We start from the raw sequence: 23,291 nt of genomic DNA on the forward strand, positions 1-23,291 counted from the left end.
ACCTAACAATTTTATCAAGTAGCCAGTACGATTTGAGAAAAAAGTCATTTTTGACGAGCCCTACTGTACACAGCAATTCCACCGAGTAAAGTGCGTTCTAGTGCAACTATGATGTTAACGACAATTGACAAGTATTTAATATGACGTCACAAGCCGGCACGGCGGCACCAATGTCTTCGTTGCTGCATCCGATGTTACTGACGGCTGATAGACTCTAGATTACTATAGATCAGTGATTCCCAACCGCGGCCCCGAGGGCCGCATGCCGCCCCCACAAAAATATTGGCAAATCGATTTATTATATAACATAAATTTATAATTAGAAAATACTCTTGCTGGCCTTGAAGCCTGGAGTTCTTAATTAGGATTGCAGGAAAGTTGTGAGTAGAGTGCGAACGTTACGTCACTACTGTTTCAATGCAATGTGCCCTAACTTTCGAGTTGAACGAGCGGTAGCTAGCTATAGATATAGATATTGATAACAACGCACGGCTGAACAAGCCAAGATGCGAACTGCTGGGACGGCAAAAAGCAGCATAATCGGTAGTCCTATAGCTCGCGACCCAAGCGTCAGAATAATTTGATATGTCCGGTCTTTATCGAAAGCAAGTGTCGCTCTGATTCCGAAAATACGAATTGAAATCTGGCCATGGCAATAAAACTACTCCGAAATAGCCGCCGAAGGTCCATCGTCCTGAACAATGGGAGCGCGGCAATACAATGATTAAACAATGGCCAATGCCGTCGAGATATTGTTCGAAACTATGCCAATTTTGATATCTTAACAGTGGCGGCTCGTGACAATATCGGGTGGTGGGGCAAGGGCCGCAAGCGACTTGTTATCAATATGACGTCACAGTAGCGTTTTTCAACGTTCATGATGGCCACATCAATTTCCCGTAAACAATGATTTTTAACGTAGGTGCCGCGAGAGGTTTGCCGGTGGCGTGACTTGAAGTGCGGTAACAAATGTTTTATTCATTGTTTTTTATTCAAATGATTATTTTACAAAATGTACGCGAACTAAGAATCGTTCCCATGCCACGAATCAATCATCAGGTTATCCTTAGTAGCATGCGTTATGATTTCGTGGTAGAGATTACGCAAGCGCCGAGTAAGACTATACCAAAAATACACAGACCAACTACCTACAAAGAGCATTCGCATGACACCTTGTGGTGTTTTAATCGTTCCATGCTCAGCAATTCTGTAAAGTGCTGCAGCGCCTCCGACCCGATTTGTATATGGATTCTCGTCCCGAAAGCGAGTCAAATCGATTTGCCCTCGTCCGAAAGTGTTTGGTACACGATCCCGATGCGTTACGACCAGGGGATAGGCAATCAAAGCGGTGGCACCCATAAACGTAAAACATTATAAAAAGCCAGCTGTTATCCATGGAAGATTAATTACGAGTCTGCCTGCCATCATTCAAGCAGGAATCAAAGCATTGTGTTAAATTGAAATGCGAGCACATATCGCATTAAACAATTTCATGAATAAATTATTTCATCTTGATGAATTTTTCACTTTTTTTCCATAGCCATAACAAAATATATCGGTAAATTAACTGTCAGTGTGCCTTGAGTAATAAGGATGAAAACCACTCACTTTTCCTTAGCCATAGACATGGTTGAGTTACCTGGGCTCACTTGATTGAAATTATTCGGAAAGAACATGATGTGTACAGTCGTCCGCCCACCAGCATTAATTTATGTCTTGTATAAGTATTGTGCGCGACGTGATTTCTTATTAGCAAAATGTTCAATAACGAGTTCATGTTCGCACTTGACCTGACTACTTATCTGCAGAAATGGAAATGACTATAAATCGAGAGATTGCGTATGCCTAACTGGAAAGGTCAACGAGTTCGGACACATACGCAATTGTTATCTCATAGATTGGACAAGGAAATGTCATATCGAATCCAAAACATCATTCTGAAGAACTACGGATAGCAGCCTCGAAAATTCGGTCCCGGTACAGCTTGGGAGATTCTGGCCTTGAGGCTGGAGACTGTCACACGACACATACGGCTTACGGTCTATAGTGTCTATATGTCTGCTGCAAAATCGCCTTCGGAAAATATATTACCGAATAAATACGTGGATGAAAGCCGAAAACTTGGTACACTGTTACATGAAATCATCGAGAAGTATAGCCTCATGACCGTTTTCGGTATGGTACACTGTCAAAATTAATACGAACAGATCAACGCCGAATTTTGCGTAATATTTACTGAGGAATCGGCTGATCAAGCGATCAGCTGTTAGCCGCCATCGAAAACGAAACAGCTATCGCGCTTGACAGGGGTTGTAATTGTGAGCAAATGGCCCGAAGGCCACCATTCCACGGTGAAATTGACATTGGAGAATATAAAATAAAACTAAATATTTGAATGCAAACCGAGGATGTTAGTAAACTGTTTCATGATATCATCATCTCATCACCTATCTCAGTATGGAACACAGATACACCGGCTTTTGCGTGAAATCCGCAATGCGTTAGGTAGGCTAAGTGTCAGATCAGCGCACATCTCTACCATACTCGAACTTAATAACGAAATTGCTGCCCTAATCATTGAGTGTCAACCTTGAGACTTGGCACAGCGTTCGATACTAAAATCAAGACATACCATGTAAAAGTTCATGACGGATCTAGCTAAGGAGCATCGTTAAAATCAATGGAGACCAATACCGGCTTTGCGTGAAATATGTTTGCGATACATGACCGATCAGCACACACTCGACTTTGGAAACGGAATTACTACCCTAAACTTTGAGTAGAAACCCTGAAACTTAGGACAGTGTTAAATACCACCATCACGACATGACATACCAAGTTTCAAGAATTATCATGGTGTGAAACACCATCAAAATCGACCTGTAGCAGCAACGGTCGACTCAACGCATATCACGGTATCCGAGTTCAGATATAGACACGATTGTTACATCACACCTTAGGGGCGAGCAAGCATATTTGCCCCGGTTGCTCGGCCATTTTACGAATAGGAGAGAGTAAAGCAACGTTTCTTAATTGTGCGCAGCTTTGAGAGAATAGATAGTGAAAGCTTGTTATGAGCGCTACCGGGGCAAGCCCCGGCTAGGCATTCACAAAGCGAAAACACAGAAGAGAATTCGATTTTCGCGGAGACTTCGCTATGTATGGGCATTTGCAAGCGAAAGCACAAGAAGAACGCGGGTTTCGCTGTGATCTCGATATATATTGAGCGCTGTGCGTCTATAAATGGTTAAATTGTTATTGAACAGAATTTTAGGTGGGGCAATGCCCCAGTTGCCCTATAGGACGAGCCGCCACTGTATCTTAATGACTATTTTGGGCTCGTTTCATTGCCTCTGCCATATTTAAATTTGTATTTTCTGAATCAGTGCGACACTTGCTTTCGATTAATTAAAACCAGAGATATTAGACATATTAAATATGGACGCTCGGATCGCCAGTTATAGGTCAACCAATTATGCTGCTTTGCCCGGGCTCAGCAGTAGGCCTCTCGGCGTTTAAACCGTGTGTCATGTGCTACGCATCAATCCGTATGTTAGAAATCTAGGGTTAAGGCAAAACCCAGCAGCAGTTGTCCAGTTCTCCTCAATTTTACTCTATTTTGTGAACTTTTTATTGATCTAAAGCAGTCACAAATTCCATAAAGCTGCAATAGGTTAATCAGTCATTTGGTCAAGCTGGTACGTGCTTTGATGCTTTATACTTATAGGGTTACCATATTTTGGAAATCTGAAGAGGACACTTTTTCCAAATTTTCAGACTTGAAAAACTGGTGGAAAATCCTGAAAAAATGGTAAATTCTCCCTACTTCGTGGTCGGTTGACTTAAAAAAGGTCAACTTTCCGGCTCAGCTCCCGAAATACCCACCGGAGCGTTACTTCAGTGATGATTTACTGTATCTCAGTCGATTTTGCCCAATATTTTGGCAACAGTCTCATAAAAGGGGACAAAATCTCAAAAAAGGACATTTGGGCGCCCTCCGAGGCCATTTTGAAAAAGTCAAAAACGAGGATTATCGTCTTAAAAAAATACGTATGGTAATCGTACTTTATAATTTTTGTTATACTTAATGAGTGTATTCGTGCGGCTCTAACCGTACTCTGAAATTCTAAATTTGGCCCTGACATCGAAGAAGGTTGGGAACCACTGTTATAGATACGGGTAAATTAGTAATCTATATAGCCTAGACCAGGGGTGGCCAACCTTTTCGGCTAAAGGGCCACATGATATTGATGAACGAGTGCGCTGCCCACTAGCCGCTCCAGGCGCATAAAATTTGCGAAGTTAATATTATTATTACTTGGGTATATTGCGGGTCGACTGTTTAGCGCGCGCTGGGCTCAGTTTGCAAGGACATGACTATTCGGCATCAGGACGTATCGATATCGAAGATTTCCGCTGATATACGACGATCATTTTGTGCCTACATTTCATCGTCGATGATCTTTCTACGAGCGCAAACGCGAAGACTTTCTCTCGTAATTGCGAATATAGTCAGACTCAATCGGCTTTATCAGGCGTTTCTCATTTTCAGGTAGGGTTAGGCTACAAAGCAAGAAATCGTGTGACAATGAAACACGCGAAGCGTGAAGAAAAATTTTTCGACTTTTTAGTTTATTGTAATGTACAACGATTTACTAAAAATATGACTGGACCCTGGATCTGCCAATGCGTTGGAACTGATATGTTAGTTATCAACATCCCAAGTGTCGCGGCCAGACTAATCATATTTTTGGCTGGCCTTGCAAGTTCACAATCTGAGCAATTCAATTTCGATAAACAGAATTTCGATAATATAATGGGAAGTTAGCTCGCGGGCTACTCAAAACCTTCTCGCGGGCCACATATGGCCCACAGGCCGCGGGTCGCCCACCCCTGATATAGACAGACACCTGCGATAGTTTTCAGAGCCGGAGCCGGAGCTGGAGTCGGAGCAGTGGTAATAATGCGGCTCTGGAGCCGGAGCTAATATATGATAGAAGAAAGTATTCCGGTAGGGTCATATGTCGTATACCGTTGAAAGGGTGTGCAATAAACTCGGAATGAATTATAATTGATGTATAGATTTACCGTACTTCAGCAGGTCGCATTATTGTAAGACAAAAATTGCCATAATAAAAAATTATTAGCAACTTCTGGTGAAGGTATACTACACCACCGCAACGAATTGTAATGGATTGAGGATTTAGCGGAGAGCAATAATCTTTGGAGTCGGTTCAAAATGTCCGGCCCGGAAATCATTGAACATAATGTAAGAGTCACATGAATTGATTGTATAATTGGATTGGATATTCTAACATCGCAACTTCAGTTGATTTGGTACAAGACTTACAATGTACATGTACATTGTACAGCATGCATATTAAAAAACTCTTTTTCTACTTCTTTGTAGTACTAGCACCCCATTCACTAATGAATTGTTTGAAACTGGCCCAGGATGATTATATTACTCCGCACAATAGTGGAACTAAAACCCCAATTAAACAGTGGATGTTGGGATTTGATCATTGTGTTACGCGGCGCGAATGGAGGAGCGGACGATCATGATATACACAGAAGTTTTAGCCTATGATCTACCAGGGCCGTAACTGCCGCACATAAACCCCCAATTGGGGGAGCTCAAAGGGGACCAAGATTATTTCATTGGTCGTTTGTTGGAGGATATTTATTCAACTCGATGATTTTCGTCGCGCTCCGCACGATTTCATGTCCCTAGAGGTCTAGATTTAAATATCATCACTACATTAAGAGTAAAATTGCGAATATTTCAGATAAATAGGCACATCGGCACCGTCGATTACCACGCATTGAATAGGATTATGACTCATAGATATGAGGTGGGCCACAGCACATTTTCAAACCGGAAAATGGGCCACGGCCAAGAAAGGGCCAAGAACTCTTGGTTTAGTTCAACACTTCGTCATTCAGGACCGCTATGTTTGGGACTTCGTGTGTTGGTGTTCAGAATTCCGACCATCTTTAGAAGTAACATATCAGTAGTATTTCTTGACTTTTACTAACCTGCGGAACGCTGATCCGCAAGCCGTCGCGGAAGACAAATTTTCGTTTATGTCATAAAACAAAAATTTACCACGGTGCGCATTGCACTTACGTCGTACACATCTAATAGATTTGGCCTACTGTATATTACTGGTGCACAAAATAAACCGTGCCTCAACACAGTGTTAAAAAACAAAATCAATGAAATATGAACGAAAGCAACGAAAACATTATAATTAATGTTTACAGCAAATTAGTGTGACTTCTGCCGTTCCCTTTCAGATACCAGTTCAGAAATACCGAAATACGATGCTTCACCTTCGAGAGGGTCATCGTATTGTTCGGTCGAAACCAAACAGCGTGATACCGACTGCCTATTTCCAACTGAGCTTATATAAATATTGGAAATATAATTGGCATTTTAGAAGGGCGAGATTTCGATCTCGAACCTTAACGTCTCCTGCGTATGCACATGCACTATGCGCACACGACGTGCCACCACTACAGTCGCAATTAGTATACTGATTGGGCCTAATTGCCTGCAATCAAGGATGTCCCATATGTGATATGATTTGTGTTTGTTTGTTTTGTGGTATTCATAGTGTTTGTCGACTACTATGGTCATGTACACCACGCCGATATTCTTCATTATTTTCCGTAACTGCAGACTTATAGCACGGCCCACCTCTAGGCTTTTTGTAAGACACCGCTTACGCGGATGAAGTGGCGAGGAGGAGCCAAGGTAAACCTCCAACACTTAGGTATCGGAATTCTGAAGTCGACCTCGGTCGGACTCGAACCCGCACCCATTGGTGTTGCAGCCGCGGATTATACCAGTATGATTTGTGTGTGTGTGTGTATCCATCTACCGGATAAGAACCACGCTGCTCTTAAAGGTCCGGTCATGGTCATAGCCTGATATATATGTGATGATGATGTTGTCGCCAATCGCAATGTCTATTCTGTCGAAGCATAATCGCGGGGTAACTAACTAATTATAGGCCTACTTCTGGCCTGGCGACTCTATATATACTCCTGGCCTGGGTGACTCGGCTTTAATGACTCTGCTATATAGAACCTCCTGTCTACACCTTGCATAGTTATGTATCGTAAATCACGAAAATGGTTCTGGTTTAAATCAGGCTTAAATCAGGTTTGAATAAGGTTTTTCGGTTGATTTTTTATTTCAAATTCACCATTTTGATTTTATTGATTATTTTGGTTTTTCAAATTTTCTGACGAGATGAGTGAATTTGGTTTATTATCGTGTAGTGTAATTCAGCTATATTTGACAGACAGACGGGAAAAGAGCAAATAGCGGTAGTCAATCAATATGTTGGTGTGAATACTAGCCAGCCTTCAGGATTAAAGGACCACGCCCTAACATCGACCTCGCCCTCCGCCACATGCCACCTCATTTTGTTGCTTGCGTTTTATATTCTCTGCATTAGTTTTCATTCTGTGTGCATGCCTCTTCTTTACTTCGCCTAGGCTAAGGTGGGTGTCTGATCTTAAAGGCTACTCCAAGTTGTTTCGACACCTTCCTATCTTTTCATTGTATCTCATTCTTGTGATGTTTTGAAATGATGAAAGTATTAATAAACTGATTGATTGATTGATTTGCTCTGGATAGTTATATAGTTTTCTGCGACATGCTGCTGATATTTCCGAGGCACTGGAGGGAGAGAGAGAGATGGTACTCTTTTTACGCCTGCACCATCGAGATGCCTGCTTTGACGACGGAGATGCGATGTGGCCTTTATCGCAAGGTCATCTAGTCTGCACCGCCGTTTTTTTCTCCTCCATGCTATCTCGCTCGGTACCGAAAACGAAGCTCAATTCGGAGTCTCTATCGAAAGATTCCCTCATCTCTGATGCCTAAGCGTTGCAAAACTATTATGAATGGTCCCAATTTGTCTCAACATCTTTCCTCGCTACTAGAACAGATCAATAATGATTCTAGCGATCCATCGTTACCACATACGTTAAACGTTTTCAGCTATGTGGATGATGATTCACAGCTCCACATTATTGAAGTTTAAGCGTTATCCTTCATCACCTTGATTGACATGGTCGTCAACTCTTCATTCATCCCATTTTCGTTGGCTCGTGTTGTTGCTATTATGTGTAAAAAAAAGAATTTGAATTATATATTCCATTATAATCGATTTTAATCGGGGGCAAAATGATTTTAACCGGAATCCTACATTTTCGTTATGTAGGCTTATTGATTTGCATTTTTGACAAATAAAGATTCTCTCACTCTCACTCGCATACACACACACTTTTCGCAATGTCTGGGACCCTATGTCTGCGTGGTTTCTTCATATACTAGTCAGCCTTCAGGATTACCGGACCACGACCTAACATATCGATCTCGCCTTCCGCCACATGCCTCCTCGTTTTGTTGCTTGCCTTTTATATTCTCTGCTTTACTTTTCATTCAGTGTGCAGGGTTGTTCAAAAACATTTTCCTCCGGATGCCAGTCATTCACTGATTAAATTGTCAGGTTACCTTAAAAAACGCTGCACACCAAATTAGGTTCAATTCTAACAAGTATAAGCCCCCGCAGATCCAATTAAAAATCTTAATTTATTAGAAAAAAATTTAAAAAAAATTCAAATTTTTCTGTCAACCCCATGAAATTGTTAGGTTGTCTTCAAAGATGATGCAAAACAAATTAGACGCAATTCCAACTGGTAGAGGCGGAGTTATTTGAGTTTTTCGTTGATGATTCTCGGATTATATCCACCAATCAGCCCTTGCATGCCTCTTCTCTACTTCGCCTAGGCCCAGGTGGGTGTCTTATTTCAAAGACTACTCCAAGTCGTTTCGACACCTTCCTATCTTTTCATTGTATCGCAATTTTGTGGTGTTTTGAAATGATGAAAATAATAATAAACAGATACTGAAAGCCTATAGGCTACTTACAACGTTTGTCGTCTCAAAACCGTAAAACCTCTAATTCGGCAGATAAAACGACCATGAACCCTTTCAGGAAATACGGGACGGCGTTGGATGTATTTGTAAAAAATAACAGCATGAATGCACCCTATCGACAATGTTCCCCCTAGTTTATGAAGAGTCTGCCCACACTCACCTACTTACAGCGCAGGCCCTGGGACGACAGTGCGTAACGACTAAAAAAAGGTCATCACTTCGGATTTTTCGTGCGCAACTTGGATTTTCTGTGCGCAGAGACCTAGTCAGCACTGGGTATTTGCGCACGTGCGCAGCTTAGAGGGAACATTGCCTATCAACCCTTACTTTTCAGCTTTTCCTACCACTCGCTGTATCTATTGGTCGTATGTAGACAATGTTTATTAATTCGACTAGAGAGAAGAGTCTGAATGTAAATCTTCGTTCAAACCAGCGACCCGATTTTCGTCGCTTAATAGCGGCGCATCGTTAGAGGGAAAAGCACCCTCTCCTTGAAGTATTTGATCTTTATCCTTCAGGTGCACCGAGTAGCGATCGGGCTGGAACCAGCTTCCGGATCGTTCGATCCCGTCAGCCTGTTAATTTAATTTGTAATTTATCATGTAGTTGGATTCTTAAGACCATATATATGACAGTCGCCTCTAATCTACTTATCATCTGTATCAGATCTGATGAATTGGAGAGTCGAGACATTTTTGATCACTTAGCGTAACCCTGTAGTCACCGTGAATTCTCCTGAATTAGCATATGATAATAATAACAGAGGTTCATTGTAGGTCGTGGAAAGGGGGTGATCCTCCAGGGAACGAATACCACCTCTGGATTATTCTACGTCAGTGGTCAAACTACCGTAGATTTGAAATTGTGTTTTCTAGCTTTATTACCAAAGTTTCATATGAAATCCGCGGTAGTCCTATCTGGTAAGCTGAATTTAGTGATGGGATGCATATACATACACTGACCTAGATTTTCGTGGAAACATGATGGACTCTCCATATGCTGGACTCTCCGCGAAAACAAACATCCCCTGAATTTCACTGTCTCTCTCTCTCTCTCTCATTCGAAGATCATCATATTTCTACTTAACAAACTGTAAATAGCGAAAAGCATGCAAGTCATTAAATATGACGAAGTAGAATTATGATATAACCAAAAATTTGATTTACTTGAGTAAGTGCTGCAGTGTACAGTGCTCAAGTCTATACTTGAGTAGGCCTACTTCGAAACAGTAGAAGCACTTTTTTCCGATCACCTCTCCTGATCACCTCTGATTAAAAATCATAGAGATCACGTTGAACGTGAAAATATTAAACCGAGCAACTATCTCTTTAAATTTGATTGTTGATTTATTCGAATGTTTATTCATAATTTTACTCTTAAGGAAATTTTTCAATGTCTGCTCCTGACACAGTAGAACAGGTATTGACAATTTAGCATGATGGTCATTGGATAGCTTCCATTATATGCGCAAGTTCGTGCAGCATACCTTCAACTTGGATTGTGTGACTTCAGCGCTGGTATCATCCAGAACTTTGTGATGTCGCAGACATGGCGCTAGTAATTCTTCGCTGGGCTTTTCTTTATTGTTGCCTGGAAGTAATAATGTTCAATGTTCATTTTCTGTACGAGGAACATATTCCTTAACATACGGACTTTTTAGGGATGGTGTGAACGTGAGGCTCACGTTCGCGTTCTGTGTGTGAACCTCGGAAATCTAGAGGTTCGCGTTCACAAACGAACCTTGGTAAGTTCTGCACTGTGAACCTTTTTCATATATCACAATATTCACTTCATCATAACATCTTTGGTTGAAATTGATTGCATTTCAACTGCGGGCCACTCTATGCATGGCGCTGGCAGCATAAAAAATCAAATCTAAACGAGCATGCACCTTGACAATCTCAAAGAATTTACTTGCTTTGTTACAAAAGTTTGCCCGAAATATCTAGCTTTCCGTTTGTGAATATTTAGCGACTCTCTGCTGTGAGCTTGACCCGCAATCATAAAACATCCTGACCGATACATGTAGGTAGTAAGTGAATGATGCTTTATTCAGCCAACCAATGAAATTGATATCGTTGTCTAATGTAAAAAATCTAGGCGTACTGGGTCAATCTTGATTTCATATGTTTATTGTATCATAAAAACCAAATCCGTGCGATTGTGGTGTAGGCTACTGATGTATAACTTATTAAAGGGATAATATCGGCAGCAAGTACAGAAACTTGTTTTATACTCTGCTTAAGGCATAAGCCTATATTCCCTTGTAAGTACTCGTCGAAATTGTTGGCAAAGCGACGGAAGATGTTGATTTTATGGGATTATTATATCATTTGATTGTCCCAGCTGATACATTGGGCGACGTTTAAAACGTCAATATGTACTTCAGCATTGTGGCATTATGTGGTCCGAGTAGTCGCTAGGTACACTTCACTGAAATGTAGGGTTGAAATTAGCAATATGACGTCATGAGGTTCACGTTCGTGTTTCACACAGAACCTTTCAAAAAGGTTTGCGTTCACACGAACCTGAACCTGTCAGAGGTTCACAACATGTAACCTTGAACTTACCTGTAAAGGCGCTCACGATCATAGACACGATCAAAGTTGTGAAAAAACCGAAAGCTATTACGTACAGGTACGAAATCGCGTACAATTCCGCAATCGGTGGTCTGTGTATAGAATTGAATAAAAAAAAATGGAATTCGACAATGATAATACCCAACTATACATGGAAGTGAGTGGTTGGAAGGCTACTTGTGTACCATGAAATTCTATTAGTAAAAATATACCAAATTTGTTAATACTTTTCTCGGAGCGTTATCTTACTATTCGCCATGGTCCGCTGAAGAGAAATTGTTGATTTCCAGTAACAATGGTTCTATTGGTCAGGGATGGCCAACGTTTTTGGCCAACCGGCCACATCGCGTTTTTCCAAGCCACTGCACGAGCCATTTTAGTATTGATGACCTATTGTTTATAGCTAAATTAGGAAACGGTGAACGCGAGACTTATCTTACGCGAAGGACGAAAACAAATTCAAAGTAAATCAATCTCCCGCGAAATAAAAAAAATGCGAATATATAGGAGGTAGCATGATCCCTTTCGCCACCACTGGCTACGACATTGCGTCGAAACTGTTTTTTTTTTTAAATTAACAACACCCCGAATTTGGCGTGCAGGCTAATCAAAGTCTTGGTTGACCTTGCAATTTCACAGAAAATTATGTCGGAAATTCATTTTTTCAATATTACTAGTTTCGTAAATTATCTCGCGGACCACGGGTTGGCCACCTTTGTATTAAATTCTATATCCTGAAATTGTGTAGCCTATCTCACCAATCAGTGCCCATCAAGACCATAACAGGTGAAAAAGTGTCACTTATTATAGCTAGTCACACCAATAGGGGTAGTATTCTATATTTCTATATCGGCAGAAAGACCTGAATCCCACAAACGGGTCTTTTTGTATCTTGAATTAGCTGCTGATATTTCTATATTATTAGCATATTTCGAAATATACGTACCACGGTGATGAGTGTATTATACTTAGCCTACACCGGTATTTGAAAGTGGGCGCGGTCAATAGTTTATGACCAAAGCCAACGATTCACACTTTCGCACCCACTGCAAAACCAGCGAATGCGTGCATGGATTTGACATTGATCGAGCACGACAATAATACTTGCCTATCAGTCTGAATTGTTGGGACCACTTCAGTGACGTTGGAATTCCAATAAGCATCGTCCCATTGATTGCTCGTACTTTCGAAAGAAACGTTTTGGTAGTTCTGCTGAGTCGATGGTATTGGCGTCGGTTGTAAAGAACTACTACAGCTATTTGTATAAGTAGGTAGTGCTCTTTGGTATTCAGGCGAAGGAGGATATGATGTTTTGCCCAAAAAAAGCCACACGTTTGACATTATACCGGCGAGCAGACCACACAATACTCCCTACGGAGAAAAATGCCCTGGTAAGCAAAAGTAAACCGACAAGCTAAATCCTTCCTTTTTAACATTACCTTTGCATTCACCCACGTAGTCATCATACCCAAAATGAACACTGCTGTTATCGGTCCACCCAACATGCCGTGAATTCCGTATGCCATCTGAAAAGTGCACGTGTTTTTGTTTTACGACATACAATTGTAGTAAGATTAATTGTATTTAAATTGGTTGTCACGGTGATGTAATTCAACGTAGGCCTATAGGCTGCCCTGGTATTGGAAGTACGAAGTAGATATGTACCTTAAAAGAAAAAAACATGCAACCGAAGAAACAGCTTTGCCATGGTTTCGATATGATTGTTATTCGCGGTAATTTCCAAAAAAAACTTAGACAAAAATCGACAAGAATAACATCAATACAAAACTGTTCTTTTTGGTATACTATCTGTTCAGTCTAGAATTCGACTTACATTTATTGTCTCATAAATAACTTGTCTAGTAATCCTCCAATATATTTTGCAGTCTCACCCTTATGAGGCCGCCGATTACAGATGCAAGGTAAGCTGTTGCGATGTACAGCAAACCAAATATAAGTACAAGTAAACGAGATACTCTGGTGTAGGTCAACTCCCGCCAATCAGTCACAGGACGAATGAAATCTTCCAATGCTACACATGCCATGGCATTAATACCAGATGATATCGTACTGAAGAAAATTAGATTTCGAAAAGGGATTATCTTCAGTAGACTATAAACTGATTCATGATCTTACCTCAATGAGCTACTATAGACTGCAGCCACAAATAGTCCCGGGACGCCATGCAAATGCCCGACAATGTCCATTATTATGTAAGGAAAAAGCTGAAACGCAAAACGATCATTTCGATTATAAGCAAACCTTCAAAGTATAAGACACATAAATCAAAGTCTCAGGCGTCTTCAAGTTTTGAACAATTCTGTGACACCTCATCTGGTTTGTCTATCAATCCCTTTTTGATTGGATCGCAGTCCTTATACGTTGCATAGATAGTGAGACCCGTCATACCAGCCAATAGGAGAATGAAGATCAATCCAACACCAGAGATTAATGCTGATCTATGTAAAAATACGATTCTGCAATAATTTTGGATAGCATATATTAATCAGTGTATAATCTTACATATTAGCATGACGTTTCGTTTTGCAGGACAAGTATCTTTGAACTTGACTTTGATTGACACCGAATATAGAAAGCCATAGAATGGTTCCTCCAATATTAATGGTCCAAAATGTATGTCGAATGCGCGGATCCAGTTCGAAACTTTAAAATCACAATACGCTGAATTATCAATAAAAGCAAAGCAACGGAAGCACATGGACGCACGGAAGTAAAGGATTGAACTATATGCTTTTTGAGTGTGTGTGATCAGTGTTTTTAAAGTCGTTTAAGTGTCTCCGTGGCTCACTGTTATAGTGCCTAGTATGATATTCATAGTTTTTTGGCAATTTGGCTAGGCTCTAGCTAGGCCGCTAGGGAGTCAATTACAGGTTTATCAGTACGGGAGTCGACATAGCATCAGAGTTTAAATTTGCATACATACTGAATAAAATCCATCCTTCCACCATCAGCTGCGAGTTGTAAGACATTTGAAAATCCTCCCAGATTTAAACTTCCTTGGATGATGACGATAAAGAACCCCGATAGCATCAGCACAGACTGCAATACGTCTGTCCAAATAACGGCTTTCAGCCCTCCCTAAATTTAATTGTACAAAATATTGACATTTCAAGTCGGCTTATAGTTGACAAGTTGACATGAAAACTAGGGATTGAGCGGACGTTATATTCACGTTCGTGTGCGGTGCCGGATTCCATTCTGAAGAAACAGGATCAGAGTCGGACTAGGGAATTTGTCAATCCGAACCGCACTAATACATACCGCCCGAATGCGGTATACAATGTTTGTTATGGAATGGAATGGAATGGTAGAAATTGCGGCTGTAATGCAGCTGCCTTTGTCTCTGTGGTGACTAACCCGTTTGTAACGGTTGGTGTATTTGTAGGCAATGAGTAAGCTAAAACATGCCAATTATTATTATCCTTTGCTCTCTCTATTGGTCATACGGAAGAAGATCAAGTGATTTCGTTGTGTCAAATTCCAAGATCGTTTTTGGCCAATTACGCATGTTCCGTTGGACAAGAATAATCTGATCGAGACAAAAATAGTTTGAAATCTCCGATTCAACAGCTTGCCGAGAGGATAGAGCCAAAAATACGGAAAAAATGAAATATATCAACAAAATTCGTGTTTGATTTTCTACTCACCAGAACAGTATAAAATATGCACACAGTTCCAGTGCATAGAATGGAGCCCCATAAATTCAAACCGGTGACATTACTCAAAGCTAACGCTGGTCCATACGTTACGACGCCGCCATAGAGTAACTAATAGATAGAAGAAACGCAGTTCAGTATAATAGACTACCGCCTATGCTGGATTAGCAAATCGATATGTACTCACGGAAAGAATTAAATACAAACATGTCACACATAACCTTGTTACTCGGTTGAATCTTCTTTCTAAGTACTGAAATGAGACGAAAATATAGTGAGTTCCCTGTTAGGTATCATGAATATGATGCCAGAGGTATGTACTAAATCCCAAGTACAAGATAGGAAAATTTCATTTATAATTACATATATATTAAAATTGGATGAACCTTGAACATTTTTGGAGAGTATAAGAACAATTTCAGAAAAGAATAGGTGACACACTCGCAAGGCGTCGTCACCCTGCTCACTGCCAACTGAACGTTGAAGCAAAAGATAATCTCAATGACATAAATAAAAAATATCCCTCCTTTTCATATGGGTCATCTGTACAACACCCCGGCCCCACCCAGTAGCGTAGCAGTCACTTGGAGCTTATCGCTCTGCGCCATGGGCGGCAAGCTGCCAGGGGGCGGAAAATGTGACGTGATGACCTTTTTTAAGTAAACACAAGATTTCCGGTAAATATAATTGAAAAGATTGAAACTACTTCAAAATTTGGGCGGCATTTTCAACGAAAGCCATGGGCGGCAGCATATGCTCCTACGCCACTGGCCTCACCATGATGCTGGAACCTGGATCGAGGGCCGTCATGGGCGCATAGCCAGATTCAATATTTTAGGGAGGAGTCTGGTATATCAAACAAATCTTAAAATGGGCATGCAGACACAGATACATTGTCACTTGAAGTAGCAAATATGACGTAACCATGTCTATATATGAAATTTGATGGGGTAAAGCTCTTTTTGTCCGTTCCTGTCCAGTGAGCACACAAATGCGCAGTGGTAAAGGCTCTGGATTAATTTTGGAAAGACTTAATGAAAGAGGTCAGCACTCAACAGCTTCATCATGGGACTAATGATCGATATCATATCGTCTCTATCAGTTTTAGTCTAAGTTATATACACTTATGCGTATCACGTACTCGTACTCACCTCGTACGTGCTTGTGATTTCCAAATCATAAAACACGGGGATGAACAATCCGACAATGATTAAGGGAAGGTAAAGGTACACCATGCCGTACCAGGAAAACATGGTGCCGTAGATGTAATATTCAGCGGGAACACCAAGTATAGTAACCGATGACATGAAACTTGCAATAAGGCTCAATGAAACCGGTCCTGAAAGTTGAATGCAAAATCATATGTCCGTAGCAATATATATTCGATGAGGTAAGCGTCGTCACCTCGTCATGGATGACTGATGAATGATGATACTCACCGTAAGTTTTTTCCCAATTAATAGGGGAAGCAATGACTTTCAAGACAAGATAAATTTATAGTCAATCACCGGTGACAGTTTTCCAAATTACACGATGTTATTAGTCAATCAATGGTCAGATTGGTCACGGTGATTTTTCACCAGGCCGATATTCTTTTTTATGAAGCGTAATAATATGCTGGCTTATACCACCTCCCGATGTCGCTAGTCCAGTGGTTCTCAAACAGTGGGCGTGCCCTCCTTGGGGCCGTGGAAGCATCTTAGGTGGGTGCGAAGCTGCCTGAGTGACATGATTTGTCTTGAACTCGGAATGAGTTTAACTAGTGCTGAAACTTCGAAGTTTCAACTACTGCCCTAATCCCGATTAGATTACGATTTTAAATTACATAAATGCGTCGTACAATCCATACACCGATACTACATTTTGGCTGATATCGGACCTAGCACCCACCAGAATATGTAGGCCTATCTGAATTAAGAGCAGCTGTTAGCTGATGTTATTATGGCCTGTCTGTCAAGCATCTGTGCAGAGTGCGTAGTTACAGAGAAATTAGATATTTCCCATGTCACATGACATGTAAAATACGTCTTTTTAATCTAAGAAAAAAATATTTAAATCGAATTGACTTCTACAACGTCGAAGTAGCCACTCCGAGTATAATCACGCACATTTTGTAGAATGCCACTATCTGTGTATAGCCCGAATTTCATATTTGAGAAGTGTCTCAACACTAGGGTTACCATATTTTGGAACTCTGAAAAGAGGACACTTTTCAGAATATTCAGACTTGCAAAACCGGAGGAGAATTTTCAAAAAATGGTAAATTTTCCCCACTTTGTGGTCGGTTGTCTAAAAAAATAAATGGTCAACTTTCTAGCTCGATGCCCCCAATACTGTTTATTCTTTCATGTTGTCGGGTGGTTGATTAGAAAAAAAAGGTCAACTTTCCGCTCAGATCCCGAAATACCCGCCGGAGCATCACTTCGGTGCTGATTTACAGCATCTCAGTCGAATTTTGCTATGAATATGACCAAAATTCTTAGAAATGAGGACAAAATCTCAAAAAAGAGGACAAAAGGGCGTCCTCGGAAGACACTTTCAAAAAAGTCAAAAAAGAGGACAAATCCTCTTAAAAGATGACGTGTGGTAACCCTACTCAACAGTCATAATCTTCCATGCCATCAAACTATGTGTTGGGATTGCAAACATTCTTGTTGCTCTTTTGAATATTTCATTTTGATATGACCAATTTTTCATTATCATGAAAGAGGCGTATCTGAAAAAGTTTGGGAACCATCAGTCCACTGTTAGTCACCGCGCTTATGCGGATCGGATGACTATGAAGACTTGAAGAAGCTAGAGAAAGCTGCAGCTCTTACGGAATCAACCTCGGTGTGACTCAAACTAGCCACCCATTGCTTCTGCAGCAGTGGAATTACTAGGGATGGTGCGAGCTCCTGAGAGGTTCAGGTTCGTGTGAACGCGAACCTTTCTGAAAGGTTCTGTGTTAACGACTGAACGCGAACGTGCTAATTCTACCCTATACCTTTCAGTGAATTCATATATTAATGTACACTTATACAGTGTACACGATACCTAGTGATGACTCGGGCCACATGATGCCACAATGCTGAAGTAGCCTACATTTATTAACATTTTAAACGTCACCAAATGATTCGACTGTAGCAATAAAATGCTATAATAATTCCATAAAATCAATATCTTCCGTCGCTTTGCCAACAATTTCGACGAGGATTTGCAACGTAATATAAGCTTATACGTTTCAACGGTAGAGGCCAGATCGGACAATTCTGACTATTGCTATACCTACATCAGTGGTCCCTAACCTTTTTTTCTCCAGCGCCCCCTTTCAGAAATCGCCTGAGTCTGACGCCCCCCATTTTAAGGACTGTATAGTAAAAACAATGGGTAAGTGGTTGAAGTCCGTTTTCGGGTTGGGAATTCACTATTAGACCACTCGACTAATTAGCAGTATAATTGTATGTGCTATTTTCGTGATCAAATCCAACCATCTGGTAACGCCTACGGGCTCATAGCATTTGGCTCGAAATCGATTTATACATCCCTAATTCTCCTCTGCGATTGGCAATACGGGGAAGTCACTTGTATTGGGTTTTGTTTCATTGCTTTGCATTTGACACTACTAAATCAACTGAGAATGTGGTAGAAATTTGCTCACAATAAATTTAGTCCTGCATCAAGCTCTTAACTTTAACATGAGTGGGGGTAACAACACTAAGCAGTAGGCCTACCATCATTTATGATACGATGAAGAAATATTCTGACGATTCAATTTTGTAGCTTTCTAATAGAAGTATATTTAGTTAATAATTTTGGCCAAAAAGCTTCAAAACATTTTGTGGAAAATAACCCGAGCTATCAGTATAAGCATCAGTTTTATAATATTTTCATCATTTCAAAACTGTGATACAATGACAAGATAGGAAGGTGTCGAAACGACTTGGAGTAGCTAGCGTGTCGCGAGTGTTATAACGGGGAATTGGCAATCCGAAAGTACGCCAAATTAATTTTACATAAATTAAAATAAGCTACTGCATCCATGGAAAGGTGGTCGGTGGATATTTCGCGATGAACGTAACGAAAAACGTGATTTTGACATATTTTGTCGAACGTTAGTTTGCAATGAGTACTCAGGGATATATAGAACTATCGTTCTACTATATAATCATATGACCTTAGTACATCTACTGCGAGGCCATTCTTCCATTCTTCTTGCCACCATACCGCCCCCTGAGTCCAGCGCCATGCAAGTCGTCCCCCAAGTCGCCCCCTGAGCGTTTCCGCCCCCTTCAAAATCCAAATCGCTCCCTGGGGGGCGATGGAGACAATGTTAAGAACCACTGCTATACATTGAAATTGAACAGAGTGTAAACGGGTTTCTATATTTGGTACCGATATTACCCTATAAACAAGTTGTACAGTAGCCAACACCCCAATCGGACGGATTTGGTTTTTATGATACAATAAACATCTCCAATCAAGATGGATCGCCTATGCCTGCTAGAATTTTTAGATTAGACAACGATGTATGCTTATATCAATTTCATTGATTGATTGAATACGCATTATTCGCCTGACTACCTATGTAGTTAATTTCGGTCTTGGTGTTGTGTGATTGCGGGCCAAGCTCACAGCAGAGAGTCACTAAATATTCATAAACGGGAAAGCTGAATATTTAGAGCAAACTTTTGTAACAAAGCAAGAAAAATTTTGATATTGGCAAGGTGCATGCTTGTTAAGTGTTGCTTTTTTTATGCTCATGCCAGCGCCATGCATAGAGTGGTGAAAAGTTGAAATCCAAAGAATTTCAGCAAAAGATGTTTAAATTAGGGTTGCATTTAAAACAAAAGTCTATTTAAAACAAACATGTTTTAAACAAGGCCGCTGTCGCGTTACAGCAGGGGTTACCAACACGCGGCCCGCGACTTGATTGGAGATTTCGGAAGAAAGCTAAGAAACCATTTTGAAATGCAAAAGTTGACTACAGTTTCAACATATTGTTGTTTTCGTTGTTTCAAAATAAAGCTATTCTCCGGTGCCCAACATCACTTATTCGTCACTAGCTAAAACGGCTGTGGCGATGGCAACAGCGTTCCATCGAGGAAGAATCAACTGATATGAATGAGCACATTTCCTTGACGTACAATAGCCCAAACACTAACAAGACCGAGACGTTCAGAGGGGGGGGGAGCGGGTGCGAAATTATTCACTATCACAAAGGGGGGCGTGTCTAAAAAGTTTGAGAACCACTGACTGAGGGCTTCCCAACAAGTTCAAGCTTTATTAACGTATCTTGCTAGCCCCCATATCGACTCCTTAGTCGCTGAAAAGCGTTTCCAGGTATCGTGCACAGCTCTGAGTTCAAAATAAAATGAAATTGATGATAACGATTTTTTGTTGTATTTGTATTCCTTCAATGAAATATTACTTCTTTTGGGGTCACTATGCTGTTTCTAGGTAGCACAGAGTTGTACAGACGTAGAGTTGAGAACGTGGTTGCCTATTTATATCGATATTGAATCCATACGGCCCGCGGCCGCTACGAAGTTTGAAAAGTGGACCGCGACCTGTTTTGAGTTTGCGACCCCTGCGTTACAGCTTACATTTTGCTTATCGGTTCAACGAATTATTTTGCTTAAAGTGACTTCCACTCCGAAAACTACCAAGAGCAGTTTAAAATCGTAGACTCTGTGAGTGTACCAAGCAGTTACGCGAATATTAATAACTATCTGTTGAACTTAGAAGTCATTCCCTGCGCTTCGCTCGGATGATCATCACACGGCGTCCATTTGACATAAGTACATATAGGGTTACCATACGTCCTCTTTTAAGAGGATTTGTCCTCTTTTTTTACTTTTTTGAATGTATCCTCGAAGGACGCCCAAAAGTCCTCTTTTTTCAGAATTTTGGTTAAATATAGGGCAAAATTTGACTGAGATACAGTAAATCATCACTGAAGTAACGCTCGGGCGGCTATTTCGGGAGATGAGACGGAAGTCTGACCTTTTTTTAGTCAACCGGCCACGAAGTGGGAAAAATTTACCATTTTTTCAGGATTTTCCTTCGTTATTGCAAGTCTGAAAATTTTGAAAAAGTGTCCTCTTTTCAGATTTCCAAAATATAAGCAGCATTTCAAAATATTTCCTACGTCTCGCAGCAGCGTCACGCTATGCCAGTCGGAAAGTATGGAAAAAGTTTCAAACATCGTATGGAAAAATCAGGGATATCTTGAAACTCAGGCTAGATATCGCCTGGAAGAATGTTGCTATGCTATGGAGAATTGTAAGTATCATATGGAATAATTGAGTCAGGTGTGGAGTATGGAAATGTCTCATTCCATTCCACAGCATACCATGCCCTGGTTACCACAAAAGAAGCAAATACTTTATAAAAAGTTGTACAAATACAATAAGAAATATCATGATGATCAATTTCATCTTATTTTGAACTATGAGCTGCGCACGATAGCTGGCAACGCTTTTCATCGACTAAGCACTAATAAGGAATCAATATTTGGGCAGGCGGGACACGTTAATATAGCTGAAAGACTGTCTCCTCCTAAAGCTTGATCCCTATTCGGTTCGGTTTATTAGCAATTTTTAGCAGTTCAATACACCACAAAATAGCGATACAATGAAAATATAGGAAGGTCTAAACGTCTTGGTCTTGACAGTGTCTGGTTCATTAGAACCTCAAGGCAATATGGTCAATGGCCAATTGGCCATTCATATCGGCTGATTCTCCCTCGATGGCATGCTGTTGGCAGCGTCGAAGACGTTTGAGCTGGTGAGGATTGGTGATGTTGGGCACAGGCTAATAGCTTGTTTTGAAATGCTTTACTTATCGTTCTTCCGAAATCTCAAATCAGAGCGCGGGTCGCAAAATATGACCCCGAGGGCCACGTGTTGATGACCCCTGCCGCAGATTAACTGACTTTCTGAAAACACATCTGTCACAATTACTGGTATATAAATAAACACTTGGCAAGAACATTGTCGTATTTTGAGATTATGATGGGCCAAAGATAATTTAGCAATATAAAGCTCATAGATTCTAACTCATTTCTGCATTGATATGTCGCGAACAGGACGACGTCAAATCGCCAGCAGGACGTTTTTGCGTATTCAGTCATCTATAAATTTACATCGGCAGAGTGAATACAAAAACTAACTTACCGAAAGACATTTGCCTACCAGCCATGAGGTAGTCATTTGCCATGTATAAACGCTGTCTTCGGGAACGAATCCCGTAAAATAATCCGATACCGGCAGAAAGTAACAGCATAATCCCAAACACGACGTAGTCCGCAGCGTGAAAGTAACTGGCAGCAGCCGCATTTGATGCGTCGACGGTAGATGTCATATTGTTGCAAATTTTTGCGCAATTCAAACGATGAAATGCTCCCAATTTACCTTATTGGTGGGTACAGGTGTTCGATGACATCGTAAAGCGAAAATGGTATCGTAAGCTAGCCTATCGAAAAGTAGATGTTCGCGAAAGTTGAGAAATATGATAGAATCGCCTAATGAGTCTACACATTCGATCCATCAGAAGGGGACACAATTCGTCGCCGGACATTTTGGCATTTGCATTTGGGGAAATTAGATGGCTCCTGTGCCCACTGGATATCAAATGCTCGACAGCGTTAGCGACGGCACAAGTTGTTGTTTTGTTGTTCATGGTGTTTCGACTACATAGGTCATTTACACCAGGAATATATTTCTTATTATGGTTCCAGATCTGCCGACTTATAGCATTGACCACTTTCGTTCTAAACTTTTTGCGAGACACCGCCTATGCGGATTACATGGCTAGGAGGAGCCCAGATAAACCTCCAACACGCAGGAATTCTAGAGTCGACCTCGAACTCACAGCCCAGCTTTTGAACGCATCGCTACGCAATTTCGCCACGCGGTGGCATAAGTTGATTAGAAAGGCAATTGAAATACTGTCGGTACCAGTCGTCCTGAGCAAGCACGAATCCGCTATAAGAATGCATTTGGCTAGCTGATAACTGAATCTGTGAGCTACGATTTCATTAATACTGAAAACCCGATATCTGGCCCGCTAGCCCCTGACCTCCAAATGCTAACT

General features: G+C 40.9%; 1 protein-coding gene across 1 annotated transcript; it reads right to left on the bottom strand.

Moving 5' to 3' along the window:
• Positions 1-9,314: 9,314 nt before the first annotated feature.
• LOC145433737 (sodium-coupled monocarboxylate transporter 2-like) lies at positions 9,315-23,226 on the bottom strand. The gene is made up of 14 exons (XM_080310937.1): positions 22,373-23,226; positions 16,367-16,554; positions 15,403-15,468; positions 15,207-15,326; positions 14,483-14,637; positions 14,062-14,202; positions 13,868-13,997; positions 13,675-13,763; positions 13,431-13,608; positions 12,978-13,064; positions 12,647-12,909; positions 11,530-11,630; positions 10,446-10,549; positions 9,315-9,534 (listed from the first exon to the last, which is right to left on the bottom strand). The coding sequence occupies exons 1-14, from the start codon at positions 22,557-22,559 to the stop codon at positions 9,352-9,354; spliced, it is 1,992 nt and encodes a 663-aa protein (XP_080167063.1). The 5' UTR covers positions 22,560-23,226; the 3' UTR covers positions 9,315-9,351.
• Positions 23,227-23,291: the final 65 nt, after the last annotated feature.

The sequence above is a fragment of the Botryllus schlosseri genome, chromosome 2, assembly GCF_051294905.1.
Source record: "Botryllus schlosseri isolate E-star chromosome 2, Bs_hap1, whole genome shotgun sequence".
NCBI lineage: Eukaryota > Metazoa > Chordata > Ascidiacea > Stolidobranchia > Styelidae > Botryllus > Botryllus schlosseri.